The sequence below is a fragment of the Cydia strobilella genome, chromosome 9, assembly GCF_947568885.1.
Source record: "Cydia strobilella chromosome 9, ilCydStro3.1, whole genome shotgun sequence".
In the NCBI taxonomy this organism is placed as follows: Eukaryota; Metazoa; Arthropoda; class Insecta; order Lepidoptera; family Tortricidae; genus Cydia; species Cydia strobilella.
Genome location: NC_086049.1, coordinates 17,212,440 through 17,238,056, shown reverse-complemented (window position 1 = coordinate 17,238,056; position 25,617 = coordinate 17,212,440). Strand labels below are relative to the sequence as shown.

General features: G+C 36.1%; 2 protein-coding genes and 1 non-coding gene across 4 annotated transcripts in view; all 3 read left to right on the top strand.

Moving 5' to 3' along the window:
- Window positions 1-1,922: 1,922 nt before the first annotated feature.
- Window positions 1,923-1,995, top strand: Trnak-uuu (transfer RNA lysine (anticodon UUU)). Its single transcript has one exon. It is a non-coding gene; the product is annotated as a tRNA-Lys (tRNA).
- A 488-nt stretch (window positions 1,996-2,483) lies between these two features.
- Window positions 2,484-25,617, top strand: part of LOC134744455 (sodium-independent sulfate anion transporter-like) — a 66,463-nt gene continuing 43,329 nt past the window's right edge. Inside the window, exon 1 of the mRNA XM_063678270.1 lies at window positions 2,484-3,037. Within this exon, the coding sequence (XP_063534340.1) occupies window positions 2,638-3,037 (400 nt within the window). The 5' untranslated portion in view covers window positions 2,484-2,637. The remainder of the gene's footprint in view (window positions 3,038-25,617) is intronic.
- Window positions 13,532-19,124, top strand: LOC134744451 (uncharacterized protein K02A2.6-like). 2 transcript variants are annotated; one of them, XM_063678265.1, is made up of 3 exons: window positions 13,532-13,669; window positions 14,567-15,766; window positions 18,022-18,159. In XM_063678265.1, exons 2-3 carry the CDS (start codon window positions 14,570-14,572, stop codon window positions 18,058-18,060), a joined length of 1,236 nt encoding a protein of 411 aa, XP_063534335.1. In that variant the 5' UTR covers window positions 13,532-13,669; window positions 14,567-14,569; the 3' UTR covers window positions 18,061-18,159. The 2 variants fall into 2 exon arrangements, with proteins under 2 accessions (XP_063534335.1, XP_063534333.1); XM_063678263.1 differs by having other exon boundaries at window positions 14,567-19,124.

Here is a 25,617-nt window from a genome sequence, read left to right as displayed (position 1 = left end):
ACTATTGATATTGCGAGGCAACGTTTTTAAAATGAATAAAACTCGACAAAATTCGATCAAAATTGACACTTGGCGCGCATGGTCTTTCCCGTTCTTTCTTGCGAAATGTGACAGTGATAGCGGCAAACGATGGAACGGCCTTAATTACGTACTCGTACCTACATATAACGACAAGTAGGGTTACCAGATGTCAGGAATTTTCGCCTATTGTCAGGAATGCGGACGGAACACGAAAAAGTCAGGAATTTTTTGAATTAGTCCAAAACAATGTAAAAAAATTATAAATGAAATCCACTCAACTTAATCAATAATTTCGTAATTATTAACAAAGATAGATATAACTCCGTAATAGATGGATACAGTCTAAGGAAAAAACGTGCCTCGAAAATCAAGAAAATTTGATTCTCGTTCAGAGGGCGCTAATAGCTTTGGCCTACTGTCGTATAGATGGCGTTGACGGTTTCGTTTGTTATTTAACAATTTTAAAACGCATATCAGTGAAAGAACATGGGTCAAAATCATAATAATAATTAATGCAAATAAAAAAAATCATTTATCCATATTTAAATACATTTTATCGTATTTTTATAAATCTTCATTTTTAGTTTTAAAGTGTGTCGACAGATGGTGACAGTACCGCTCTAGTATAAGTTACTCTATCGAAATCATGTATAATAAGAAGTAGGTATCGTCTGCTTCTGTAATTAAAAATAATGTAGGTAAATCATCTTGTTTAACCCCCCCCCCCCCCATCCCTCAACGATGAGTGTCAGGAAAAATATTCGCAATTCAGGAATTTTCTCAGGAAATTCAAAATTTGTATCTGGTAACCCTAACCACAAGTACCACAACACACCCCTCGCGTAACCTTGGACTATCCCCAAGGGCGCAGAATGCATACAAATCCTCGCATGCTAATATTGAACCATGTACAATGGAGAGAGAGTCTAATTTGTCCTGACAGGAAAAGAACCTTACTCTGAAGTGCATTTTGTCCTGCGTAGATTGGGGGAGAGGAATTACCTACCTATTATTACGAAATGGTGTTGTATTACTCGTAAAATCGCTTGTTTTATTTCTATGAGAAATTTCAAAATGAAGGCCGTTCCATCGGTTTGCCGCTGTCACTGTCACATTTCGCAAGAAAGAACGGGAAAGATCATGCGCGCCAAGTGTCAATTTTGATCGAATTTTGTCGGTTTTTATTTAACGGTACCTTAAAATGTCGAAATTTGAAAGCTATGAAATTACTATTTAAGTTAAGATTGTTTTTTCTTCTTTTTTTGTTTATACACACATAATAAATAACCGAGTAAAGTTTGATTAAAAGTCCGAGTTAGAGGTTACTTTGGGAATTAATCGTATCGAGTGAAGTATCATAATTCGTGTATCGGAAGCTGTGTTATTAAAGATAATATAGTCAAGAACTACATATATTTTTTCCACGTCTACGAATATCAACGCCTCTTAGAAAAACATTGATCATAAAAGGAGATTTTTCGCCTTCTGGCTCAGGGAACCGCCTGAAGACATAGTAGGTATTAGTAAGTTTATAGGTACCTAATAAATAATTAACCTAATTATTTTTGATTGATAACGTGTGAATTGGATACATATTAATGATCAGTTGGTTCCCTTCAATTTTTTTTGACCTTCACTACATAATAATTTTAATAAAGATCTTGTTTTAATTTTGTAACGTAAGGTGCATGGTAACAAGTATTACTGAACAGTAGTAAAATTATAGTTATTACCGTGGCTAATATGTATGAATCATTCTTTTACTCGATTCAAGTATTTTACATAAATCATGTAACAACTGTTAAATAATAGCACGTGTTATTTTCTTGTTCACAACGACATGTAAATGTAAGATCACGTGGTCACAGCAACTGTACCGCTATTTCAGACAGTTTCGCAAGGCCCGGATAGCTCAGTCGGTAGAGCATTGGACTTTTAATCCAAGGGTCCAGGGTTCAAGTCCCTGTTCGGGCGGCACTTTTTTGATTATTTTTTCTTCCTATTATTATTTTATATATTTTTCGATTTATTATTTGATGAAATGAATATATTTTTCATTGATATAAAAAACATACAACGCAAAAAATCCAACGTTTTCTCGATTAACAAATACTATTTTAGTAATAAATAAAAAATAAATAATTATAAATATGAAATAACATATGTTTTTTTAGGTATTGTTTATTCCAAAATAGAAACTATAAACATTAGCTAAGCAAAGTAGCAGAGGTAATTAAATTTAAATTGAAGATTGTCGGTAGTGATACCAATTTTATTCACAGGATATTAATTCATTACACCTCACTAATTAGATTTCCACTCTTTTTAGACGAATGTTTATTACACTGTCATAAAAAAACTAGCTACATACATAGATATAAGTACAATCATCTATGTCATCATAGATATGTATAAGTTCTCGAGTAGCACCAAGTCCAAGCCAAACACCCTCGAGCGCCTTCACAGCGCGTTCGGCAGGCGTCGCGGGCGAACGCACCCATCTCACGAATCGCATAAATTGAGCGCGAATATGCAAACAATAAATAGTGCGAACAAAAACATGTCAGGAAATGTCCCGCGCGTCAGTTTTTGAAACATACTTAATTTTACGTAATCATGACTAAATACAAGCTTAATAATACCGTCAGGTCCGCTTCAGAAGTCACTTTAACTTCCTTCGTGACCGGGAGCACGGAAAAGAAGGAGGATAAATACCAGTTGGATCTGGACACGAATCAGAATGACAATTTAAATTCGGTTTCTAATAAGAATTTTGTATGTCCGCATTCGTGCGGGTATATACAAAATCGTTTGACGTCGTTAGTGAAAAGTGATGGGTTTGGGGTTGGCCTGAATGAGCTGAAGGTGGAGGGTATGGACAAGAATGTATGTTTGTGTGAGGTGTATAATGGGGGGTGTAAGCTGTGTCCGAGGCCCAGCTTGGCCCCGACGTTGTCCCTAAGTGTGGACGCGAAGGACTGCGCTGCTTGTTCTGGAGCCTGTAATTCGCCGTCCAGTAAGTAGCCCTTTATTTTTTTCTTGCCTACAGCAATCGCGGCATGTTTTGAAGCAAAAAATTGAATTGATGTGTTACCTATATTAATAAGTACTTAACAAATATTTAAAAAAAAACGATCAACCACAGAAATTGATTAAAAATACTAATAATCGGATGTTGGCTATGTTGATATGTTGATAACGACGAAGATTTAGATTTAAATTTCTTAATTTCATAATAAAAGTTACACTATAAATTTGCATCAATGTCAAAATTATGTTTCCCTTCTCATCATGTTCGCCAAAATAAAAATATATAAAATAAATTAATTTTCTCTCCCAATAAGGATCATCGTGTCATGTATAAAGAAAAACATATTAAACAATTGAATAAAAATCAAGTTAAAATTAAAGCCGATGTCAACGTGAACAATTTGGAATCGTTTTTAAATGTCAAATAATAAAAATATCACAAAAGAAGAAAATAAAATTTGAATAGAAAGAAGACTGATCATTTATATTACTTACTTATTACCTACTTACTTAAAATTAAGAGTTCGGTAACGGTTCAGAGCCATGATAAGAAATTTTGTGAATTTAATGTAAAAATAAGTTTTTGGCAAAAATTTCATTTTTGGTACAGGCTTTTATCGCTGACTGTACTCTTCTTTCCACAGGAATCTAATACTTGTCTAGACAATTCTAAAAACCCCTAACAAAATTAGGTTTCGTTGTTTTATCACACAGTTCCTACCTGCCACCTGTCTCCATCAACAGATCAGCTCGGTGGTACCATAACATTGAATTGTCACCCGACTTACAAATTATCAAAATGCAAATTTTCAGCTTCATTGGAAATAGGGAAGTGGGTCAAATTTAACTTGCAAGATTTGACCCGTACATACATACATCGGTACATTGCAAGTTAATAAAAAGCTTGTGCCCTAAGTAACTGAGATCTGATTGTCATTTTTGTACTTAAAATCTTATGTTCTTATATGAGACTAGCGACCCGCCCCGGCTTCGCACGGGTAGTTTAACTAATTTACACAAAACCTTTACAAATTATATACATATAAACCTTCCTCTTGAATCACTATCTATTAAAAAAACCGCATCAAACTCCGTTGCGTAGTTTTAAAGATCTAAGCATACATAACATATTTTACACAAACATAAACTCTGGGTCCATTGGGTCCCAGCGCGCACAAGTTGTTTGCAGAATTCGCTAAGCGTCTGGTTGACGTAACTGGTGACCCAAGAGCTGGCGGCTTCCTCGCACAACGTATCAGCATTGCGATACAGCGGGGAAATGCCGCCAGCATCCTTGGTACAATGCCTCAAGGGCCTATTTTAGATTTAAGCTAGTTATTAATTTCGTTTACGTAGTACCACTGTATATATATTGTATGTAAATTAATAATTTATAGCATACATAGGTACAGACATACAGACAGCGGATAGCGACTTGTTTTATACTATGTAGTGAAGATAAGTTGAGACAATAAAATATTCCATTAAAGACTCCCAGCCAACTCGATAAGTAATCTATACATTACACATACATAACTGCATCATGTACGTGTTACTTTGCAACTTAGATACAGCTCAGGAATTCTACACCTAGTAGGTGACATTTTTTCGATCTTGCTGTTTTTATTAAAAGGTAATTATCATGGTAAATAAAAGCTTATTTGCCATGTTAATGACATCAATTTTAAACAAGCCTTACAATGAATAAGGATATACCTAAATTAGTTTGTACCTATTTTTGTTTCCATGTCAGTATGTTAAAAATAAATAGTCCCCAAATTTATTTCTCTAAGAGGCAAATAAAATAACCGTGAGAAATGTAAAGTAAAAAAACCTACACAAACATTTGTTACTATAAAAATCAAGTTAAAATTAAAGCCGATATCAAACGTGAACAATTTGGAATCATCTTTAAAATGTCAAATAAAGATAAAGATAAAAATATCACAAAATAAGAAAATAAAATTAGAAAAGAAAGGAGACTGATCATTTATATTACTTATGTACATGTACGTTACATAGATATCAAGGTGTAATATATAAAAAGGGCCTTTATTTCTGAAAATGATTTACGGGCGAATTAAGTATCTCAGCAATTCAAAATTCTCTTATGCCGGCTGTACACTCTCGGCCGAGACCACTCGCCGAGTCTCGGCACCGCTCCGATCCAATCGGAAAAGCGCGAGACGAGACGAGAAAGAACGAGAAGAGAAGGGAGCGTCATGTACACTCTCGTTCTCGGTCTGTCTCGGGGTGTCTTGCCGAGAGTGTACAGCCGGCATTATAGTCTCCGTAGGTAATAGGCTTTTATGCCACTGATATTGATCAAACCCAAGATTCTGTCCACTACTATTTTATACCAAACACCAAAAATTGTTTTATACCAAAAAAATTTTATGATTAATGTTGTTTATTAAAAAAAATTATAATATCTGATAATTTGAACCGAAAATAATCGCCGTATTGTAAATTTTCACAGTATTGTACAAATGAGCACGTATCACCTTGGCTCTTGATTCGTTTGCTGAGGGCATTACATGACCAGCACCACAACCAGCCAGACCAGCAAACACGATCTATGCTTACATACTTTTATTATGAAACTTAAGGTCAACATATACCTACTAGAAATAATACACAATCGAAGTACGAGTATATTGTTTTGCGAGTTATGCTGAGTTGCACAGCTGAGATACGACAACTCTAATGTAAAATAAAATAGGCCGGTTAAGACATAAATATGTTTTCAACACACTTGCTCAAAACGACGTTTTTATTCCACCGATTTTTGGCTCATAATCCTAGATATTAAACACGCGTGCTCTTTCAGTGTATTATTCCACTCGCGCTTTTTCATTATATTATCCGACTGAGTTAAGAAGGTAACTGATTGCTAATAATATCGGGGCGAGGGGCGGCCGGCAGTATGACAGATGCAACACACAATACTAACTGTTTTAACTATTAAAATTTGATTAATATGAAAGTTTATTTTTTTTCTCGCAAGTGTGTTGAAAAAGTCGTATGAAACGCGTGTGCATTGGTCATTACACACATCGGCTTTCTTATTGCGCGCTCGCTTGCAGCTCGCGCGCACAATATCGCCTCGTGTGTAATGACCAACTTAGCACACTTGTATCATAATGTACTATTATAGCATTTTTATGTTATACCTATATGTCACAACACACTAATACTACTACTGTACTAATCAGCTAATCACTTGTTTTTATGTTTTACATGAGCATATGATACAAATGCAACTTACTTGTTTTTAATAAAACAAAATGATCGTTACTTATCTTTTAAGGTGTTTATGAAAACTAAATACATACTTAAATATAATTGAATATAAATTATTTTTATATCAGAATCAGAATCAGAATCAGAATATTTTTATTTGTGAAAACATAGGTACAATAGAATTGTGGTGTTAAATTATGTACAGTACAGGTTTTTCTGTGTTTTACCCACGGGTGCAGGTATACAAATTTTTGATCGCATGCAGCATGCATTTCAACTGTAGGGTAGCAATTTATATATCATCGATTTAATAACATGAAAACCGCTAATAAATTATTTAACTACTTATATCATTAATATCTTAACTTTCCGTCTTGTATTCGTTTGTTGTTAATCTGTTTCCACCTCAATCAATAATATTACTAGCGATAACCGACAAAATCGTCTAACCGAGTTACGGCGCGATTCGGGAAATGAATTAGAGATTCACTAGATATTATATAGTAAAGATGTGACGTTCAGCGGCAATAGGTACCTTATGGCGGCTGGCGTTTACGTCGCATAGCGCCGCAAATTATTACTGCGCTATGCGACGTAAGCGCCATCCAATATTAATTGGAGCTGCGTTAATAATAGCGTAAGCGCCAACCGCCATAAGGTAATGTACCCGTAGAACGTCACATCTTTACTATTTCGTATCTAGTTAATCTCTAATTCATTTCCCGAATCGCGCCGTTAGTCAATTAAGCGCAAGTAAGCGAAGTGTGACCAAATCGCCCGCACTTGGATTAAACTGATAACAATTTCCGTCAGAGAAAATGAAACCAAGTTTATTAGATGATCTTACGTGGCATACTGTTTTACCCTTCGTTACGATTAGCTTGTTTTCTTTAATTTATACCTGTCTTAGCCACTTCAACCCTAAATGCATTAAACACAACAACCTTAACGCAAACAGTAAATAAACACATATAATTTATGTGTGTTTTCAGAATGTGCGTCATAGGCAGGGACGCTTGACCGTTCTGTTGTCATTATTATCATTATTCTACCTCTATCGTGTAGGTACGCCGTAAGTAGTTGGATGATTATGTAAACAATAGTTTGTCAGTAGTCGATCATTTTTGGCGGTATAATCGTGGTTATCCCGGTTTATCATTGCTTTTCAATCTATGGGTCGCTCCTACATACATATAGAATGGCCACAGGAGTTAAAAAACGCTTAATAAAAGAAACAAAACAAGTAAGTACAACAGTTTTGAGGGCAGAGGGCCAAAATAATATCTCCTGCCAGCGTGTCGCGTCATAAAAAGTGAAAATGCCGGAGAATTTTCTCCGTGCTCCAAAAATCAATAAAAAGTCGTAATTATGTGTACAGTGCTCAGATAAAGGTTGTCGTCCTTGTCTTTCCACTCTCTGAGGCTAGGTCTCCAATGGGAAAATAGTTTTACGCGGACATATTTGATGCATGGGTTCAAATATGTCCGCGTAAAACTATTTTCCCATGTGAATCCACATTCTTATTACGTTATAGTTATGCGCTGCTTTCCTGTGAAGCATCCAGGAAGCATCGTATGATTCGTATGTGTACAAAATTACGTACATAATTTTATTTCTTAAAATATGTTTAATTTTCTTTATTTAGTAGAGCAAATGAACTGCTAAACAAATATATTTACCGTGTAAGTGACTATTTACCGCGTAAGTGACTATTTTAAATAATTTCACGGTTTAGACTCACTTGTTTTAGTCACTCGCACGACGTGTTTCGGAGAGCCTAGGTCGAGAAATGATTTAATGTTAGTATGTCTCACAACAGTTTAAATTCGATTAAGTGACTATTTACCGTGTAAGTGACTTGATTTTGTACTATAAACTTATATGTGTGAAATAAACGACGTTGAAATTGAAATAAGGGCTTACAATTGACATGAAAAGTAGCACTTTGTTTTATCAAGTGTATCTTTTATACAACATTAGTCACAGACGTCATTATTCATTATCGCTATCTCCTACTGTGCAAGTAATCTCCATTAGCGTAACGAAAATGGGGTATTTTCTATGAAAAGGGACCTTATTGTCGATGGCGCTTACGCCGCACAGCGTAGCGCGGCATTGTATTTATATCGGAGCATCGTTAATAATGGCGTAAGCGCCATCGACAATAAGGTCCCTTTTTATAGAAAATACCGCAAATATTATACGGTCACGGTCGAAATTTCTCTGTGTTATCTGAATCTGAGAATGACTAGTGTGACCCCCAGCTGAGACCAAATAAAACAATACAGCCCATGAAAATGAACGCAATCATATTAAATGTATGAAACCGATATGCGTCACAACCTCATCAACACAACACGACACTTCAGACAAATGGGGCATTTTCTATGAAAAGGGAACTTATTGTCGATGGCGCTTACGCCGCACAGCGTCGCGCGGCATTTATATCGGAGCATCGTTTATAACGGCGTAAGCGCCATCGACAGTAAGAGGTCTCTTTTTTATAGAAAATACCACAAATGTGAACCGGGCTTAAGCCGTACGATTAAAGCTGCAAAAGTTAATACCCACTTACTTAATGAATGGAATTAATTCATAAAGTGAGTATGCACTTTTGCAGCTCGCTGTACATTCTTAGTCTTAAATATTTAGTCAAATTGCCATGGCAATGTCGTATTCGGTGTTACTTCAGTATGAACTTCGAGTAAAAAGTGTACGAGGGCATTTTTTTCTGTAGTGATGCACTGGACTTTTTTCCAAAATAGGTAAATTTAATGTTTTTCCTACTTAGAGTCACGAGCTCCTTCGTTCCTACTAGGAGGAAAAAAGCGTCGCAAGTTTTATTTTTCCATTCCGTTACCATTTTTCAAACACTGCAAGTACGTAAAATATATTAAAATTTTGGGACATTGTTTATTTCCTAGGAGCATGGAATCAGCTCATGATTCTGGGCACAAATAACATTAAATTTACATATCCTAAAAAAAAAGTCCATTGCATCACTACAGAAAAAAATGCCCACAAAAAAATTACAACTTCCCATGCCATACTGACCTTGCTTCCTTCGTCTGCTAAAACTTATTATATAATCTGTATTGAAATGCACTTCAGTCACTCCATAAGTCTATACCTAAACATTTTTATCCACCGATAACAGTTTAACTATCTAATTACAAATAGTTTCTTGAAAAATAAACCGATTGAATTACGATTTTAATTTGATTGAACCGAGAAGTGAAGTTTTTGTGCGAATTTCTGTACGCGCCATTTTTTGCTGTTACAGCTAGGTGAAAAGGCATGCCTAGCTGTCAACCGGTGGATTCAAGGTCATGTACCTGTATTGATAATACTAACGCTTAGTGTATCTTTTAGGAATAAATTTAAATACATTACTAATATTGTTGAATGTAGTAATGTTGTCTTTAGACTTGCCCAATTTCACAGTAGATGTTGCTTTTGTATCGGCTGCTTCGCGCTGTTAAGATTTTTCCACAGCCCCGTATATAGAAAAAAAGGAATAAATGAGTATTAAGTTGTCAAGTGAAGTGTTTCATTACAAAATGTAGGAAGTGCAGTGCAATATAGCAAAGATAGATATAACTCCGTAATAAATGGATACAGTTTAAGGAAAAAACGTGCCTCGAAAATCACGAAAATTTGATTCTCGATCAGATGCCGCCACTAGTTTTGGCCTACTCTCGTATAGATGGCGCTGACGGTTTCGCTTGTTATTTATAATTTTAACGCATATCAGTGAAAAAACATGGGTCAAAATCATATAAAAATAATTAATGCAAATAAAAAAATCATTTATCCATATTAAAATACATTTTAACGTATTTTTATAAATCTTCATGTGAGTATTAAGCTGTCAAGTGAAGTGTTTCATTACAAAAGGTAGGAAGTGCAGTGCAGTATAGTGAGTGAACAGATATGATTGCGTTTGTGTACGTAGTGTGAAATTCCTTATGCAAACATTTTGGCAAAATGTCTTTTTGAATCATCGAAAGCATAGTTACCGGCCATCAATCATATTCGAAATCCGAATGTTTTGCCTTGATCTCGCATTACTCCGAAACGGGATTTTTAACACTGTTGAACATTATGCTTTTGTGAATTTTTATGTTATCTACATTCTATATGTGTCATTTTCTGAGACAAAATGCCAATAATAATAATATTTATGTAATCTCTTCAAACAACGGCATGTAGATGTCGCTATACTAAATTGACTAAAAATGACGAACGCTCTTCTGGTGTATATTTAATTGGTACGAGTAGCACAGTGGCAGCACAGGACCGGCAGAGTGGGTTATACGGGCCAATTCGAACAATGATCTAGATATCAATTAGATATCCACTAGATATGAAACGGAAACGATGAGATATTTAAGAAAGTCATGTCAAATTTGACATTCCTACGATTCCGAATGTCCTCTTTAACGATATCTTTAAGATTTGCTTAAGATATTAACTTAGACATCCAATGGATATCCCAATACGTCACAATAATTGTAGCGTGAAATGACAATTGGTTTCTCGAAACGAACTACAAAAGATAACTAGTTGAGAACTAAACTATAACGTATCTATTAGATCTCGTATTGTTCTCGTTGTTAATTATCACGTTGTTCGAATTGACCATGACGGTCATTCAGTTTATTTTTTATTTCAATAGACATCTTTATCAACACACACCCCACCTACTCCTAGCAAATAAACATTTATATTCTATTCCAATTCATATTACATAAACAAAACAGTTACCGCTTTCTCTCAAACATGTAGATAAACTAAACCTGTCATCCACGAGAAACAAGTTGTCAATTCTAAACACGGGGCACGTGGGTCACCAGAGACCTCACCCGTGCCGCGCATGCAGCCGCACGTGTTGCTTGGGCATACCGGGTGGAGTAATCCAAATGAGTCAGAATGGGAAGCAATAATATAATATGTTTTTGCCAAAATGTTAGGACCAATTACGTTCGGGGACGTCATGGCAGAATGTTCGTGATCCCATACGTCTACGTCTCCCATACGGCAATGCGGGTAAAGCCGATGTGGGTTTAGTGGGTAGGACTTCTCCCCCTTTCCTCGCTAAGAGAAAGGAATGTGAGATGGGAGTCCCACATAACCCCCGACGCCTCTCTAGGTCACAGGGGGTATGCGGTAACAGCAACATCTTTAAAAAAAGGACGTTATTATGATTTCAAGATTTAAGTAGGAATGGGTCCTCGTAGGTCTGCCTACCTAGAGAAAAGTGTAGAAAAAGTTTGTTGTGCAATAAAATACCGAACCCACAGATACCGAACCCGTATTTTCGACCGGAATATTTTCTACAAAATAAACAACTAATTTCACTTTGGGTCTAAGTCCCACCTTTGGGCACAGGCATGTCGTACAAGAGGGTACTGGTTTCTAAAGAGTGAAAAGTGAGCACAAGAGATTTAGTGACATTTGTAGCAGTAATAATGTCGCAATGCAGTACGTATATATGGGGCTCCTAATGGGCCATCCATGTACCTACATATGCATTGTCACTGCCAACTTAGTGCAAAGTTATTGTTTAAGTTAATATATTCACCCTGTACGACAATGCATTAGACGTAGCGAACCTGGCAGCGCGCCGGTTGCAAGTAGTTCGCGGAAGCTACATTTGTCCGAGTCGTCGCTAGCCGGATATGCTGACACGACATCGGCAAATCCTGGGTTCCTATTCAACCTTTTTGACACCACTGGTGTCGAGGCGCCCACTGATTATCAGTCCGCCGAACGATTAACAGTCAGTTAGGACAAAAATTTGTCAGTTTCAAACAACTCACAGGCCGATATCGTCTGGCGGACTTGAATCAGTGGGCTCCTTTACTGATAAAAGAACGGTACCTTAATACTTCACTCACCCTGTACGACACGCATTAGCCTCAGCAGACCCGCCGGCGGCGCGCCGGTTGCGAGTGGTTCGCGGGAGCTATATCTGTCCGAGTCGTCGCGAGCCGGATATCCTGATACGACATCGGCAGATCCTTTACCAATCGTGAATATTCATTACGTTTGTGAATAAAAAGTTTTGAAGTAAGTACCGTAAACTTTTCATTTAAAAAACGAAATGAAATTCGTACGGTCAACAGTTTTTCACTATTATCAGTGGGGTAGTGTGAACTACTTCAGCCGTGGGCGAAGTCGCATCTGCGAGACCCTTTTCTTTCAATGTGCTTTCCCAAGATAATAAAAAGGGTTGGCTTACGCGAGGCCCCTTTAAGTGCGAGCTACGCAATATGTCCATATGAAAACAGTCCTTTTTTAGGGTTCCGTACCCAAAGGGTAAAAACGAGACCCTATTACTAAGACTCCGCTGTCCGTCTGTCCGTCTGTCTGTCCACCAGGCTGTATCTCATGAACCGTGACAGCTAGACAGTTGAAATTTTCACAGATGATGTATTTCTGTTGCCGCTATAACAACAAATACTAAAAACAGAATAATATAAATATTTAAATGGGGCTCCCATACAACAAACGTGATTTTTTTGATGTTTTTTTCCGTAATGGCACGGAACCCTTCGTGCGCGAGTCCGACTCGCACTTGGCCGGTTTTTTCATACCACGTCGCCGTCGGTGGCAAACAAGCACACAACCCGCCTGATGCTAAGAAGTTAGCGTAGTCTATGGACGCCTGCAACACCAGACTAGAGATATTTACATGCGCGTGCGTTGCCTACCCTTGCCGATATGCTAATAAGTATTTAATTAGTCACATAACCAAACCTAACAAGTAGTTTGCACAAATTATAGTCAAGGGATTTTTTGTTACTCAAGTTAGTTGTAATTTATTTTGTTATTTATTGTTTGTTTTTTATTATTCTTATACTAATTATAGTTTATCATAAATACTAACCATACTGCAAATAAAAAATCATAGCGTCAACGTGTTACAATGATTTTAAATCCATTATTCATGTTATAACAAGAATATCAATCTAGATGCTTCACAAAGGTACAATTAGCGTGATTGAAGAGATGTGCTTAAATTCCAAGTAATTTGATTTACATACCTGATATTCCCATGACAAGTAGAATGATTGCTGGTATTAATTAATGTGATAATACTGTTAATGATCGAGTTATTATGTTGCTGTGACTACAAAAACGACATCTATGAAAGAATAAGTAATAGTATTATTGTGGTGTCTGGAATAAACGAGCGGGTAGCGTTGGCAACACTGAGGGTGGTCCGCCATTACGCTGGAAAGCCTTCTGGTTGTGGGCGCGCCGGCTGAATAAATAAATAGTGTTTTAATTCTAATCCTCACATACGTAATACGTATTAAGTATTAAATAAGAGGATATAACAAGTGACGACGAGGTAAATCAAAAAACTGTAAGTAAACACGAAATATGGCAAATAGCGTGCAGAAACAAATAAGACGCCATGTTTACTAACAATTGCAGCGGCGTCTGATGATTATAAATGGTATCGAAATTTTAACTAAATAAGTACAATTCAATTCAATCTTGTCTTGCGATAGACAAACGATACAGTAAATTAATGTATATTCATGTCGTAAATAACGAAAATACCAACAAGTTGGTTTAGGCTGATGCCGAATGTATGGTGTAGGTTACTCGTACAGCCGAGTTGTAAAGTCCTAGTAAAGCCATAAACCCAAATAATGAAAATACCAACAAGTTGGTTTAGGCTGATGCCGGATGTATGGTGTAGGTTACTCGTACGGCCGAGTTGTAAAGTCCTAGTAAAGCCATAAACCCCATAAAATGATGGGAAGAAATCGCTAAATGTCAAATGACTAATGGCTGCGGCCGGAAATGATGTAAGCTCGTACGTCCGAGTTGTCAAATAATACATCATACACCCCACAAAATGGATGGGAACGAATAAAGCGATAAATTGATGAAAATGAATTTTATTGTACTTGTTAGTTATTCATAAAATGTACCTTGAGTATTATCCAGTAAAAAATAAAAGTAGTTGCATTATGAAAACTGGAATATGACCTGCATGTACAGGGTAATTTAAAGGAAAAAGTGAATGCTTGGTGGTATTTTCATATATAAAAAACATAATAAATAGATAAATTATTCCCTAGTTGCTCAGAATTATAAAAGGACTAGTATTTTGTATCTTCATTTGGACAGATCACAATTACTATTGTCTGGGTAAGTTTTAATTTGTGGGCAACTAGAGGTTAATAAGATGAAGGAAAGAGTGAACAGTATGTTGGCTATTGCACAAAAAATTTAAATGTTCATTTTTCAGGAAATGCTTGATGGACCAGAGACATTTGACTGTGATGGAGATTCACACTCCCTAGGGTATAGATGGGAGAAATGGAAGAGAGGACTACAGCTCTACCTTCTTGCTTCTGCAGTAGAAACACCGGAAAAAAAGAGGGCCACATTATTACATACGGGTGGCCTGGGTCTGCAGGAAATTTATTACAACATACCCGGTGCGGATGCAGAGCCAAAGGACAATGAAGGGAAGGAAGTTGATGTTTACGAGATAGCTGTCAAGAAGTTGGATGAATATTTTTCTCCTAAACAAAGCTATGTGTATGAGAGGCACACATTTCGGCTAATAAAGCAAGAAGAAGGGGAAAAATTTGAAAAATTCTTAGTAAGACTTCGTAATCAAAGCTCAAAATGCAAATTTAAAGATGACGATAACCTGATTGATCAAATCACCGAGAAATGTAGGTCAGCAGAGCTGCGGAAGAAAATACTAACACTTGGAGATGCCGCTACAGTTGATAAAATCATAACAGAGGCCAATACTCTAGAAACTGTAGAGCGACAACTCACAGATTTTCAAAAGGAGGCACCAAAGGACCTCATAAACAAAATTGAAGCCAAGCAGAAGAGATTTCAAGGCAACAAGTTTAACTCTACAACAGGATGTACCAGATGTGGTAGTAGAAGACATAAAGCTGATTGTACAACTTGCCCAGCCAAAGACCAGATATGTAAGAAATGTGGTTTTAAGGGGCATTTCAAAAAAATGTGTCGGACAAGACCATACAAACGGAGGCTTAATGCCACTTCTGAAGGAAAAGCAGGAAAAGACCCGGAGCCAGATAAGAAGAAATCCAAGATAGAAAAAAATACAACAATTGATTATATATTCAACATGGATGAAGGTGATACAGTAAAATGTGAAATCGGTGGCGTTGATGTAGACATACTGATTGACTCTGGTAGCAAATGCAACATTATCACTGACACAACATGGAATCGTCTAAAAGCTAATGCGATTCAAGTAACCAGTCAAGATAAATCTGTGGATAGAGTATTTATGGCGTATGGCAGCAAAGAACCATTGACGGCGTTAGGACGTTTTGAAGCCAACATTAGAATGGGTTCTGAAGAACAAGAAGCTACATTCTACGTTATCAAGGATGGGCCTAGAGATTTACTAGGCAAAGACACTGCTATTTTGCTAAATGTTCTCAAAATGGGGGTAAGTGTTAATAATGTCTCAGAAGGTTTGTTCCCCAAGTTTAAAGACGTTCAATTAAAAATAGCTATAAATAAGGCTGTCACTCCTGTAAGTCAACCATATAGAAGAGTACCTATTCCATTAGAAAACAAAATTAATTCTAAAATAGACGAACTAATTGCTAAGGACATTATTGAACCTGTAGATAAACCAGCCTCCTGGGTGTCCCCCATAGTACCAATATTAAAAAGTAACGGGGACCTCAGGATATGCGTAGACATGCGATGTGCAAATAAGGCTATTATTAGGGAAAATCATCCTTTGCCTACAATAGCACAATTAATTCCTAAGTTCAAAAAGGCCACTGTTTTCTCAAAACTTGATATCAAAGAAGCATTTCATCAGGTAGAAATTAGTGAAGACTCTAGGGACGTGACAACATTCATCACAGGCAAAGGACTCTTTAGATACAAACGATTAATGTTTGGCATTTCATGTGCACCAGAACACTTTCAAAAAATCCTTGAAAGGATGCTTTTGCCGTGTGATGGTGTTGTCAATTTCATTGATGACATCATTGTTTTTGGAAAAAATGAGGTTGAGCATAATGCAAGATTAAATCATGTATTAGAAGTTCTGAAACTGAATAATGTGCTTTTAAATGAAGCTAAATGTATTTTTAACTCCCGTAAAATTGAATTTATTGGACATGAACTGACATCTGACGGGGTTAAACCCCTAGATAAATATATCAAAGGTATTGAAACATTCAGGGAACCAAAGACTATTGAAGAGATACAGAGCTTTTTGGGCCTAGTCAATTACATTGGTAAATGGATTCCTAATTTAGCAACTCTTACAGAGCCACTTCGTGAGATTTTGAGATTAAAATTGCACAAAAACACCGATATCACCAGTTACTGGAAACAGGAACAAAGTCTTGCATTTAGTAATCTTAAAAATAGCTTGAGTAACATTACTTCTTTAGGATATTTCGACCCTGGTGATAAAACACAAATAATGGCTGACGCTAGTCCTTTTGGGCTGGGCGCTGTACTTATTCAATGGGACAGTAAAGGGTCTAGAGTTATAGCATATGGAAATAAAACATTGACAGATGTTGAGAAACGGTACTGTCAAACTGAAAGAGAGGCCCTTGCACTGGTGTGGTCAGTAGAACATTTTCGGATGTATTTATACGGCCTAAAGGAATTTGATCTTATAACTGATCACAAACCGTTAGAGGTTATATTTGGCACTAGATCAAAACCTTGCCCTCGCATTGAAAGGTGGGTTTTACGGTTACAATCATATAACTATAAAGTAATATATCGTCCGGGCAAGCAAAACATAGCAGATCCTTTTTCTCGACTCTGTGCTCCCACAAATTCAAATTCATTCGATGAGGAATTTCACATAAACCAAATAGTACAATTTGCTCGACCAGTAGCTGTCTCTTTTCAAGAAATTAAAGATGCTTTACATTCTGATACGGAACTTAGGTTAGTAAAACAGGGTATTTTGCATAGTGAGTGGGATGACAAAGTAAATCTTTACAAAATATTTGAGTCCGAATTATGGATACATGATGAAATGTTACTACGGGGAAACAAGTTGGTCATTCCTTTTAAACTGCGACACCAAATTCTCGAAGCAGCTCATGAAGGGCACCCTGGAATCGTAGCTATGAAAGGTAGGTTACGTTCAAAGGTATGGTGGCCAAGAATCGATCGAGATGCAGAAGCCATGGTCAAGAGCTGTAAAGGATGCACATTAGTTTCTGGACCTAGTCAACCTGTACCTATGAAAAGACGGCAGTTACCATTGCAAGCTTGGGTTGACATAGCAGCAGACTTTTTAGGGCCACTACCAAGTGGAGACTATTTGCTGGTAGTCATAGACTATTATAGTCGTTACAAGGAAATTAAAATTATGAAATCCATAACATCACAAGATACAATTAATGTTTTAAAAGAGATATTCTCAAGACTAGGGGCTCCTGTTAGTATCACGGTCGATAATGGGAGACAGTTTACAAGTGGATCATTTAAAACATTTTGTAGTGAACTAGGTATTCATATTTACAACACAATTCCTTATTGGCCTCAAATGAACGGGGAAGTAGAACGGCAAAATCGCGACATTGTCAAACGTCTTAAGATTAGCCAAAGCCTCAAAACTAATTGGAAAGATGACTTGCTGTACTACCTTATGATGTACAACAGTACCCCTCACAATACTACTGGGAAGTCACCTTGTGAACTTTTTTTCAACAGGCTGTTCCGGGACAAAATCCCTCATCTTTTAGATATTGAGCACATGCAAATGGATCTAGAAGTGAGGGACAAGGACACCGAAATGAAGGAAAAAGGAAAATTAAAGGAAGATCGCAAAAGAGGAGCAAAGGAACACAGTTTAGAGGTAGGAGAGAAGGTATATGTAAAAAACATGATTAAAGAGAACAAATTAACACCCAATTTTAATTCTACACCTCATACTGTTACTAGTGCTAATAGAGGCGATATTAATGTTCGGAATGATCTAACTGGGCAGGAGTACAAAAGAAACATAGTTCATTTAAAAAAAGTTGAAGGAGAATGGAGAGTATGTGGGAAGAACAAAGAACAGTCCGAGTCTCTCACTGATGATTCTGATTCTGAATAAATGTTTAGTTATTATAATTCAAGGGTCTGTCTAATTAAATAAAGTCTATGCTATTGTATTGTTGTGTTATGTGGTGGTTACACTTGTTATTTGTATTGGTTAAGTGATACTGATATTTATGTTTTGTAATTCGAACATATGCTTATTAGTCATGATTAAGACTGAGATAGTGTCATTATTGATTGTTGTGTACCATGGGTGTTAACAGCATAAGGTATGTAATGGGTTAAAGGTCTGAGAGTAAGACAAAGTAGGATATATTGAAAATAGCATATAGTACTTTAAATACATCTATGTGATTTTTATAAATGTGTGTACAGCTATGTTGATATGTGTTTATGTCTAAGTCTGTAAAACAGATTTCCTGGTTTAGATTAAATTTCTTGTTTTACTGGCTGCGAAACATATGTTCTTGTGTGAATTATATTTCATGTCTTGGCTGTGAACCATATGGTTTTATGTAGATTATAATTCTTGTTTACCAATTGTGAAATATATGACTTGTGTAGATTATATTTCTTGGTCATTAGCTGTGAAATATTTGTTAACATTGGTATGATTTTGATAATACATGTAGAGTTTTAATTAGTTTTTAAATTGTTAAAAAGGAAGAGATGTGGTGTCTGGAATAAACGAGCGGGTAGCGTTGGCAACACTGAGGGTGGTCCGCCATTACGCTGGAAAGCCTTCTGGTTGTGGGCGCGCCGGCTGAATAAATAAATAGTGTTTTAATTCTAATCCTCACATACGTAATACGTATTAAGTATTAAATAAGAGGATATAACAATTATCATATAGAACGGTCACGCACCGCCCCGCCCCGATTCGAATTACCTCGCCCCGCGACAGCAGATTGACGGCCGTTTGCCGGCCGCTCAACTTATTCACATAATGACGCATGCCGACGTGCCGTTCACACATAGAAACGCAAGTGATTTTTAATTTATAGCGTGTCCGCCCTGTGGCAATAGGTACTTTATTATATTTTCGCCATCTCCGAGTCTTCCTTAATTGAAAAATACTAACTTTAAAGGTTGTTTATATATGTTACTTATTAGGGTTCCGTACCCAAAGGGTAAAAACGGGACCCTATTACTAAGACTCCGCTGTCCGTCCGTCTGTCCGTCTGTCGGTCTGTCGGTCTGTCGATCTGTCGGTCTGTCGGTCTGTCCGTCTGTTTGCCACCAGACTGTATCTCATGAACCGTCATAGCTAGACAGTTGAAATTTTCACAAATGATGTACCTATTTCTGTTGCCACTATAACAACAAATACTAAAAAGTACGGAACCCTCGGTGGGCGAGTCCGAGTCCGGTTTTTTTACATTAAAGTGTGACCTACACTACACTACTTTCTACTACAGCTACATATTTATGTAAATGATCAAATGGCCTCCCACTCCTCCCAGCCCAGTCGGTGCTGGTGACCTTGATAAGATAACGAAACAAGAGGTCCCGTGTTCGGATCCTGGTAAGGGCATTTATTTCTACATTTATCATAAATATTGGTTTATAGATAGATGTATTTAAGTATTTATACAATCAACTTAGGATCATAATATATTACATTATAATCATTTATTTACATACAAGCTATATACAGTGGTACTACGTAAACGAAATTAATAACTAGCTTAAATCTAAAATAGGCCCTTGAGGCATTGTACCAAGGATGCTGGCGGCATTTCCCCGCTGTATCGCAATGCTGATACGTTGTGCGAGAAAGTCGCCAGCTCTTCGGTCACCAGTTACGTCAACCAGACGCTTCGCGATTTCTGCAAACAACTTATGCGCGCTGGGACCCCATGGACCTAGAGTTTCAACTCCAAATGGAACGAAATGATACTCTCTACCGAGGCTCTTATATTTATTACGTATTTATCTATATAGGGTCCCTTTGTTTGACATAATTATTGAAAGTCATAATGTTATGTTTGTCATATTATCAGTAGTCATAAATTCTGAAACCATTAACTTTTGAGGATTTTCCTCAGGTTATCCTATAGATAGGTTAGGTTAAGTTTGTTTTATGGCAATCCTGAAAAGTTACGCGTTTCTGAGAAAAACCAAATTATGACTAACGAAAATGTGGACAAACAATACATTATGACTTAAAACTTTATAGGAAACAATAGAGACCCTATTTATATCTATCTGTCTATTATAGATACCGACTTCTAATACTAATAGTACTCACAACACAAGCCTTATTATGTCGCATAATATTTATTTTAAACATTTCAGATGACACAGTGAAATACCTACTCGTTTATCTGTATCACAGAATAAGTAATAGTATTATCATACAGAACGGCCACGCACCGCCCCGCCCCGACTCGAATTACCTCGCCCCGCGACACGATTGACGGCCTTTTGCCGACCGCTCAGTACCTACTATTTTTAAGCAAGTTACTCACACAATGACGCATGACGCGTGTACAGACGTGCCGTTCACACATAGAAACGCAAGTGATTTTTGAAGTATAGCGTGTCCGCCCTGTGTCTGTATTTTGCATACTAAAATACCAATTATGGTTAAACGTAACGAACGGTAATAAAATATTCTGGGCAAGGCTCGGAACCGGTTTTTAGGGTACCGTACCCAAAGGGAAAACGGGACCCTATTACTAAGACTCCGCTGTCCATCCGTTTGTCTGTCTGTCCGTCTGTCACCAGGCTGTATCTCATGAAAAAAGGCAAAAAAATCACGTTTGTTGTATGGGAGCCCGACTTAAATAATTATTTTATTCTTTTTTTAGTATTTGTTGTTATAGCGGCAACAGAAATACATCATCTGAAAATGTCAACTGTCTAGCTATCACGGTTCATGAGATACAACGGTGACAGACGGACAGACAGACGGACGGACAGCGAAGTCTTAATAGGATCCCATTTTTATCCTTCGGGTACGGAACCCTAAAAACCGCGTCGAAATCGGTCCATCCGTGAGAGATACGAGCCTTATTATAAACAGGGCTATAACCGCGAAAATCGAAATTTGCAAATTGCGGGCATTTTTCTCTGTCACTCTAATTACGCCTTTATTGGAGTAAAAGAGAAAGATCCCCGCAGTTTGCGAATTTCGGTTTTTGCGGTAGCCCCACAGACATTGCCGTCAAACATTATAACATAATAACATATTATTAGGGTAATGTGAATACAAAAAGGTATGCGCTTTATAAACAAGAGTTGTTGTGACTGCAGCAATGCAAGCTTGCGGTATCGGGTAGCTGATGAAGTGAAAACGAATGCCGAAACATGACACTGATGAGTTATTAATACTTGTTTATTCTGTATGAAGGTAGGTCACGCTAAATTCAAAATACAGTCTGGGCTTAAGGGACCCACTGACTAACAGTCTGCCGGACGATATCGGCCTGTCAGTTGTTGGGAACTTTTAAATTTTTGTTCTAACTGACAGGCCGATATAGTCAGTGGGCCCCTTTAGCTTGGTCTCTACGCCTTCAGGGGCCCATTTCTCAAACGATATTAGACGAATGTTATAAGTGTGTTGTCATGGAAACTCATACGATTTGACAGTTCGTGGACTAATAATATTAATCTAATATCGTTCGCGAAATGGGCCCCAGGGGCCCGTTTATCAAAAGCTTGTATATTCTGTTTTTTTATTCCGTAGACTAAAATGACATTTCATGTGGTACTAAGAAATTTCATGTCTTACACATGAAACGTCATTTTAGTCTACGGAATAAAAAACAGACCTTAGCTTGCAACTTCCACTAGTATTACAAGCTACAAGCTTTTGATAAGCAGGCCCCAGGGGCCCGTTTCTCAAAAGCTTGTAACTTGTAATACAAGCGGATGTCACCTTTTGACAGTTTTTGTTAAAAAGTGACTTCCACTTGTATTACAAGCTTTTGAGAAACGGGCCCCTGGAGGCGTAGAGACCAAACTAAGCCCACTGTGCAAGTTTTATTTTAACTTCATAATTTAATAGAAGTTTGACGTTTAAAATAACCCAGGTTATGAATTTGATCAGGATTTGTTTTGCATATGATCTGTTAGTGTCAAAAGTGATTTCTTTTTTCAAAATCACTCGCGGCAATGTTTGTGACATCAGAGTAAAATCGATCATTTTGTAAAGTTATGTGTTGTTGTGTTCAAAGTCAAAGTCAAAATATTCTTTATTCAAATAGGCCTAGCAACAAGCACTTTTAAATTGTCATGTTTTACAAATATTACCTTAATCTAAATATCTGAGCAATTTATTGATGCAGTTATTATTATTAATAAAAACATTGAATTATCATAAATATGTCAAACTTTATAAGTAATAAGAATTTCACAAAAGGATCGTCAAACACCAAAATTGTATAAAAAAATGCTAGTCTAGAAACTTTCTAGAATAAAAAACTAAATGTCAAAAAATATGGATTACCTAATATAGGTATTCATTGAATTATCAATTTCATCATTATTAACATAATAATAAATAATTAATTATTTTCAATCACAATCCCACGGTGTTTCATCATTCATGTAGTCTTGTGTGCTATAATAGGCTTTAGAGATAAGTTTACGTTTTACATATTTTTTAAATTTATTTTCTGTGGCTGTTTTGGTTTGCACCGACATCGCAGATAACTTTTATTAATTTCTACAAAAGTTAATCAGACTCGGCGATTTACCAATAGCCGCCAATTTACTAAGTACTTATTGCATTTGGCAATTATAAGTCTTGACATAACATAAAATCTTGTTATGCCAAATATAGGAAAATTTCGTCATAAAGTTGAAGAGTTGCGAATGTTGCGATGCGCTTGCATTATACAAATTAGCGTTTAAATTATTCAAGTACAAATAGGTGTAATGTAAGACAAGTTAAGGCAAAATTTTACAACTATTTTATAGTCAAAAGGAGGCAGAAAAGAACTTCACATTTAATTGTTTTTTTTTACTAATAGGGAAACAAGCTACGAATATAGAGGACCAAGGGAAGTCTGCAACGATTTTGATAGCACACAGTGCAAGTGTTATTTTAAACGTCAAACTTCTATGAAATTATTACGTATACATAACGGGGTCCCTTTGTTTGACATAATTATTGAAAGTTATAGTGTAATGATTGTCATATTATCATTAGTCATAATTCTTAAACCGTTAACTTTTCAGGATTTTCTTCGGGTTATCCTATAGATAGATTAGGTTAGGTTAGGTTTGTTTTATAGCAATCCTGATAAGTTACGCGTTTCTGAGAAAAACCAAATTATGACTAATGATAATATGACAATCATTACATTATGACTTTCAATAATTATGTCAAACAATAGAGATCCTAAATAACAGTTGCACTGCGTAGGTATGCTTTCAAAGTCGTTGCAGACTGATTTGGTCTAACTCTACCTACACATAAAAGTAAATCAGTAAAGATATAACATTAACCAACACAGTTTCCACTTATAAATAGCAATTCAAATTGCTCAGAAAAGACATAACCAATTAACACTTAGAAATATATTTATACATGTATATGTATGTATGTATGCCCATACATATTCTTCATATAACTAGTTAAAAGGCCGGTGTCGATTTTAGTCGCAAAAATGTAAAATTGATAGATTTAGTCGGTGAAATTGTACACCTTTTGTTACCTAATTAAAATAACAAGTACTGATTTCTATTAGCACGTCTTCTTATCTTGCCTTTTATCAGATAATTTTTTTGAAAACAGACTTACTAAATTAGTAATGATTTTTTTTCTGAAGGACGTTTAGGTAAACGCGCGTAAAGCAATGATTTTGTCGCTCTTATTTATAAATTTCGTAAAGTTTGGACTGCTAAAAATGGTAAATTTGTATTACACATATTCTGTACTTGACCTTTATCAGATTACATTTTTGTTATATGACTTAGAATTCGAGGAAATAAAAGATAAACGAATTCAATTTTCTCCAGAAATTACTTTAAAACAAGTGACAATTTCTCTGAAAATCGACTTAATTTCAACGTAATTTTGATACTTAAACAATCTACAACATTTGCTGAAACTATTCTTATACATCAATTTGTTTAATTTACCACCACAATTTTTTGATGAATTTTTAAAAACTGCCCCTTCTCTTCATATATTACCGGTGACGCAGCCTCGCGACCTCATTATTAAAAGGCAAGATGAGAAGACGTGCTAATAGAAACCAATACTTGTTATTTAGATACTACGTAACAAAACGTGTATAATTTCAACGACTAAATCCTTAAATTTTACATTTTTGCTCCAAAATAGACTACGGCCTCTATTAAAAATGGAGACTGTGTAAAAAGAATTGTTTTCTAACAGCAATTCAAAATTAAAACAAATTTATGTTATTTCTCATTTACTATCTTTTGCCAAAAAGTGTTATAATGAGGAAAAAGTAAAGTTCATTAGCATTTGCCGAGTTTTTTTCTTCTTATAATATTGTCGATGGTTCATGGGCCGGTCAACGGCGGTCATTGTCCATGAAATTCAATGCATAAATCATAATTTGACAGCGAGGACAAAACATTGTTACGGCCCGATTCGAACAATGCTTTTAAGAAGGCTTATGGCCAGACAGAAGTTTTTGTGGCAAAATAAAGTGATTGACAAAATGAAATATCGACATGTCTGTTATCGATGTTACCATAACGTTATAGATATTTATTATATGTTATAAGAAGCTAGTTATTGCGATACCAATGAGGATATAATAAGATAGAGCGGTACTGTCATAGTAAATTTTGTAACCACTGTAAATTCACTGCCATCTATCGACATACTTTAAAACTAAAAATGAAGATTTATAAAAATACGTTAAAATGTATTTAAATATGGATAAATCATTTTTTTACTTGCATTAATTATTTTTATATGATTTTGACCCATGTTCTTTCACTGGTATGCGTTAATATTATAAATAACAAACGAAACAGTCAACGCCCTCTATACGAGAATTGGCCAAAACTAGTGGCGCCATCTGATCGAGAATCAAATTTTCGTGATTTTCGAGGCACGTTTTTTCCTTAGACTGTATCCATCTATTACGGAGTTATATCTATCTTTGGCGATACATAACACGTTTGATATCTTCTTCACTATTGATATATTGGTAGTTTTTTTATTCTTTTGGCACGGTATCCAACATGTTTAAGGTTTAATTTTTAAGTACTAAATATATGTAATAAATAAATTATGTACCGCTTTGTAATTGATTTGCATTCTTGAAATTT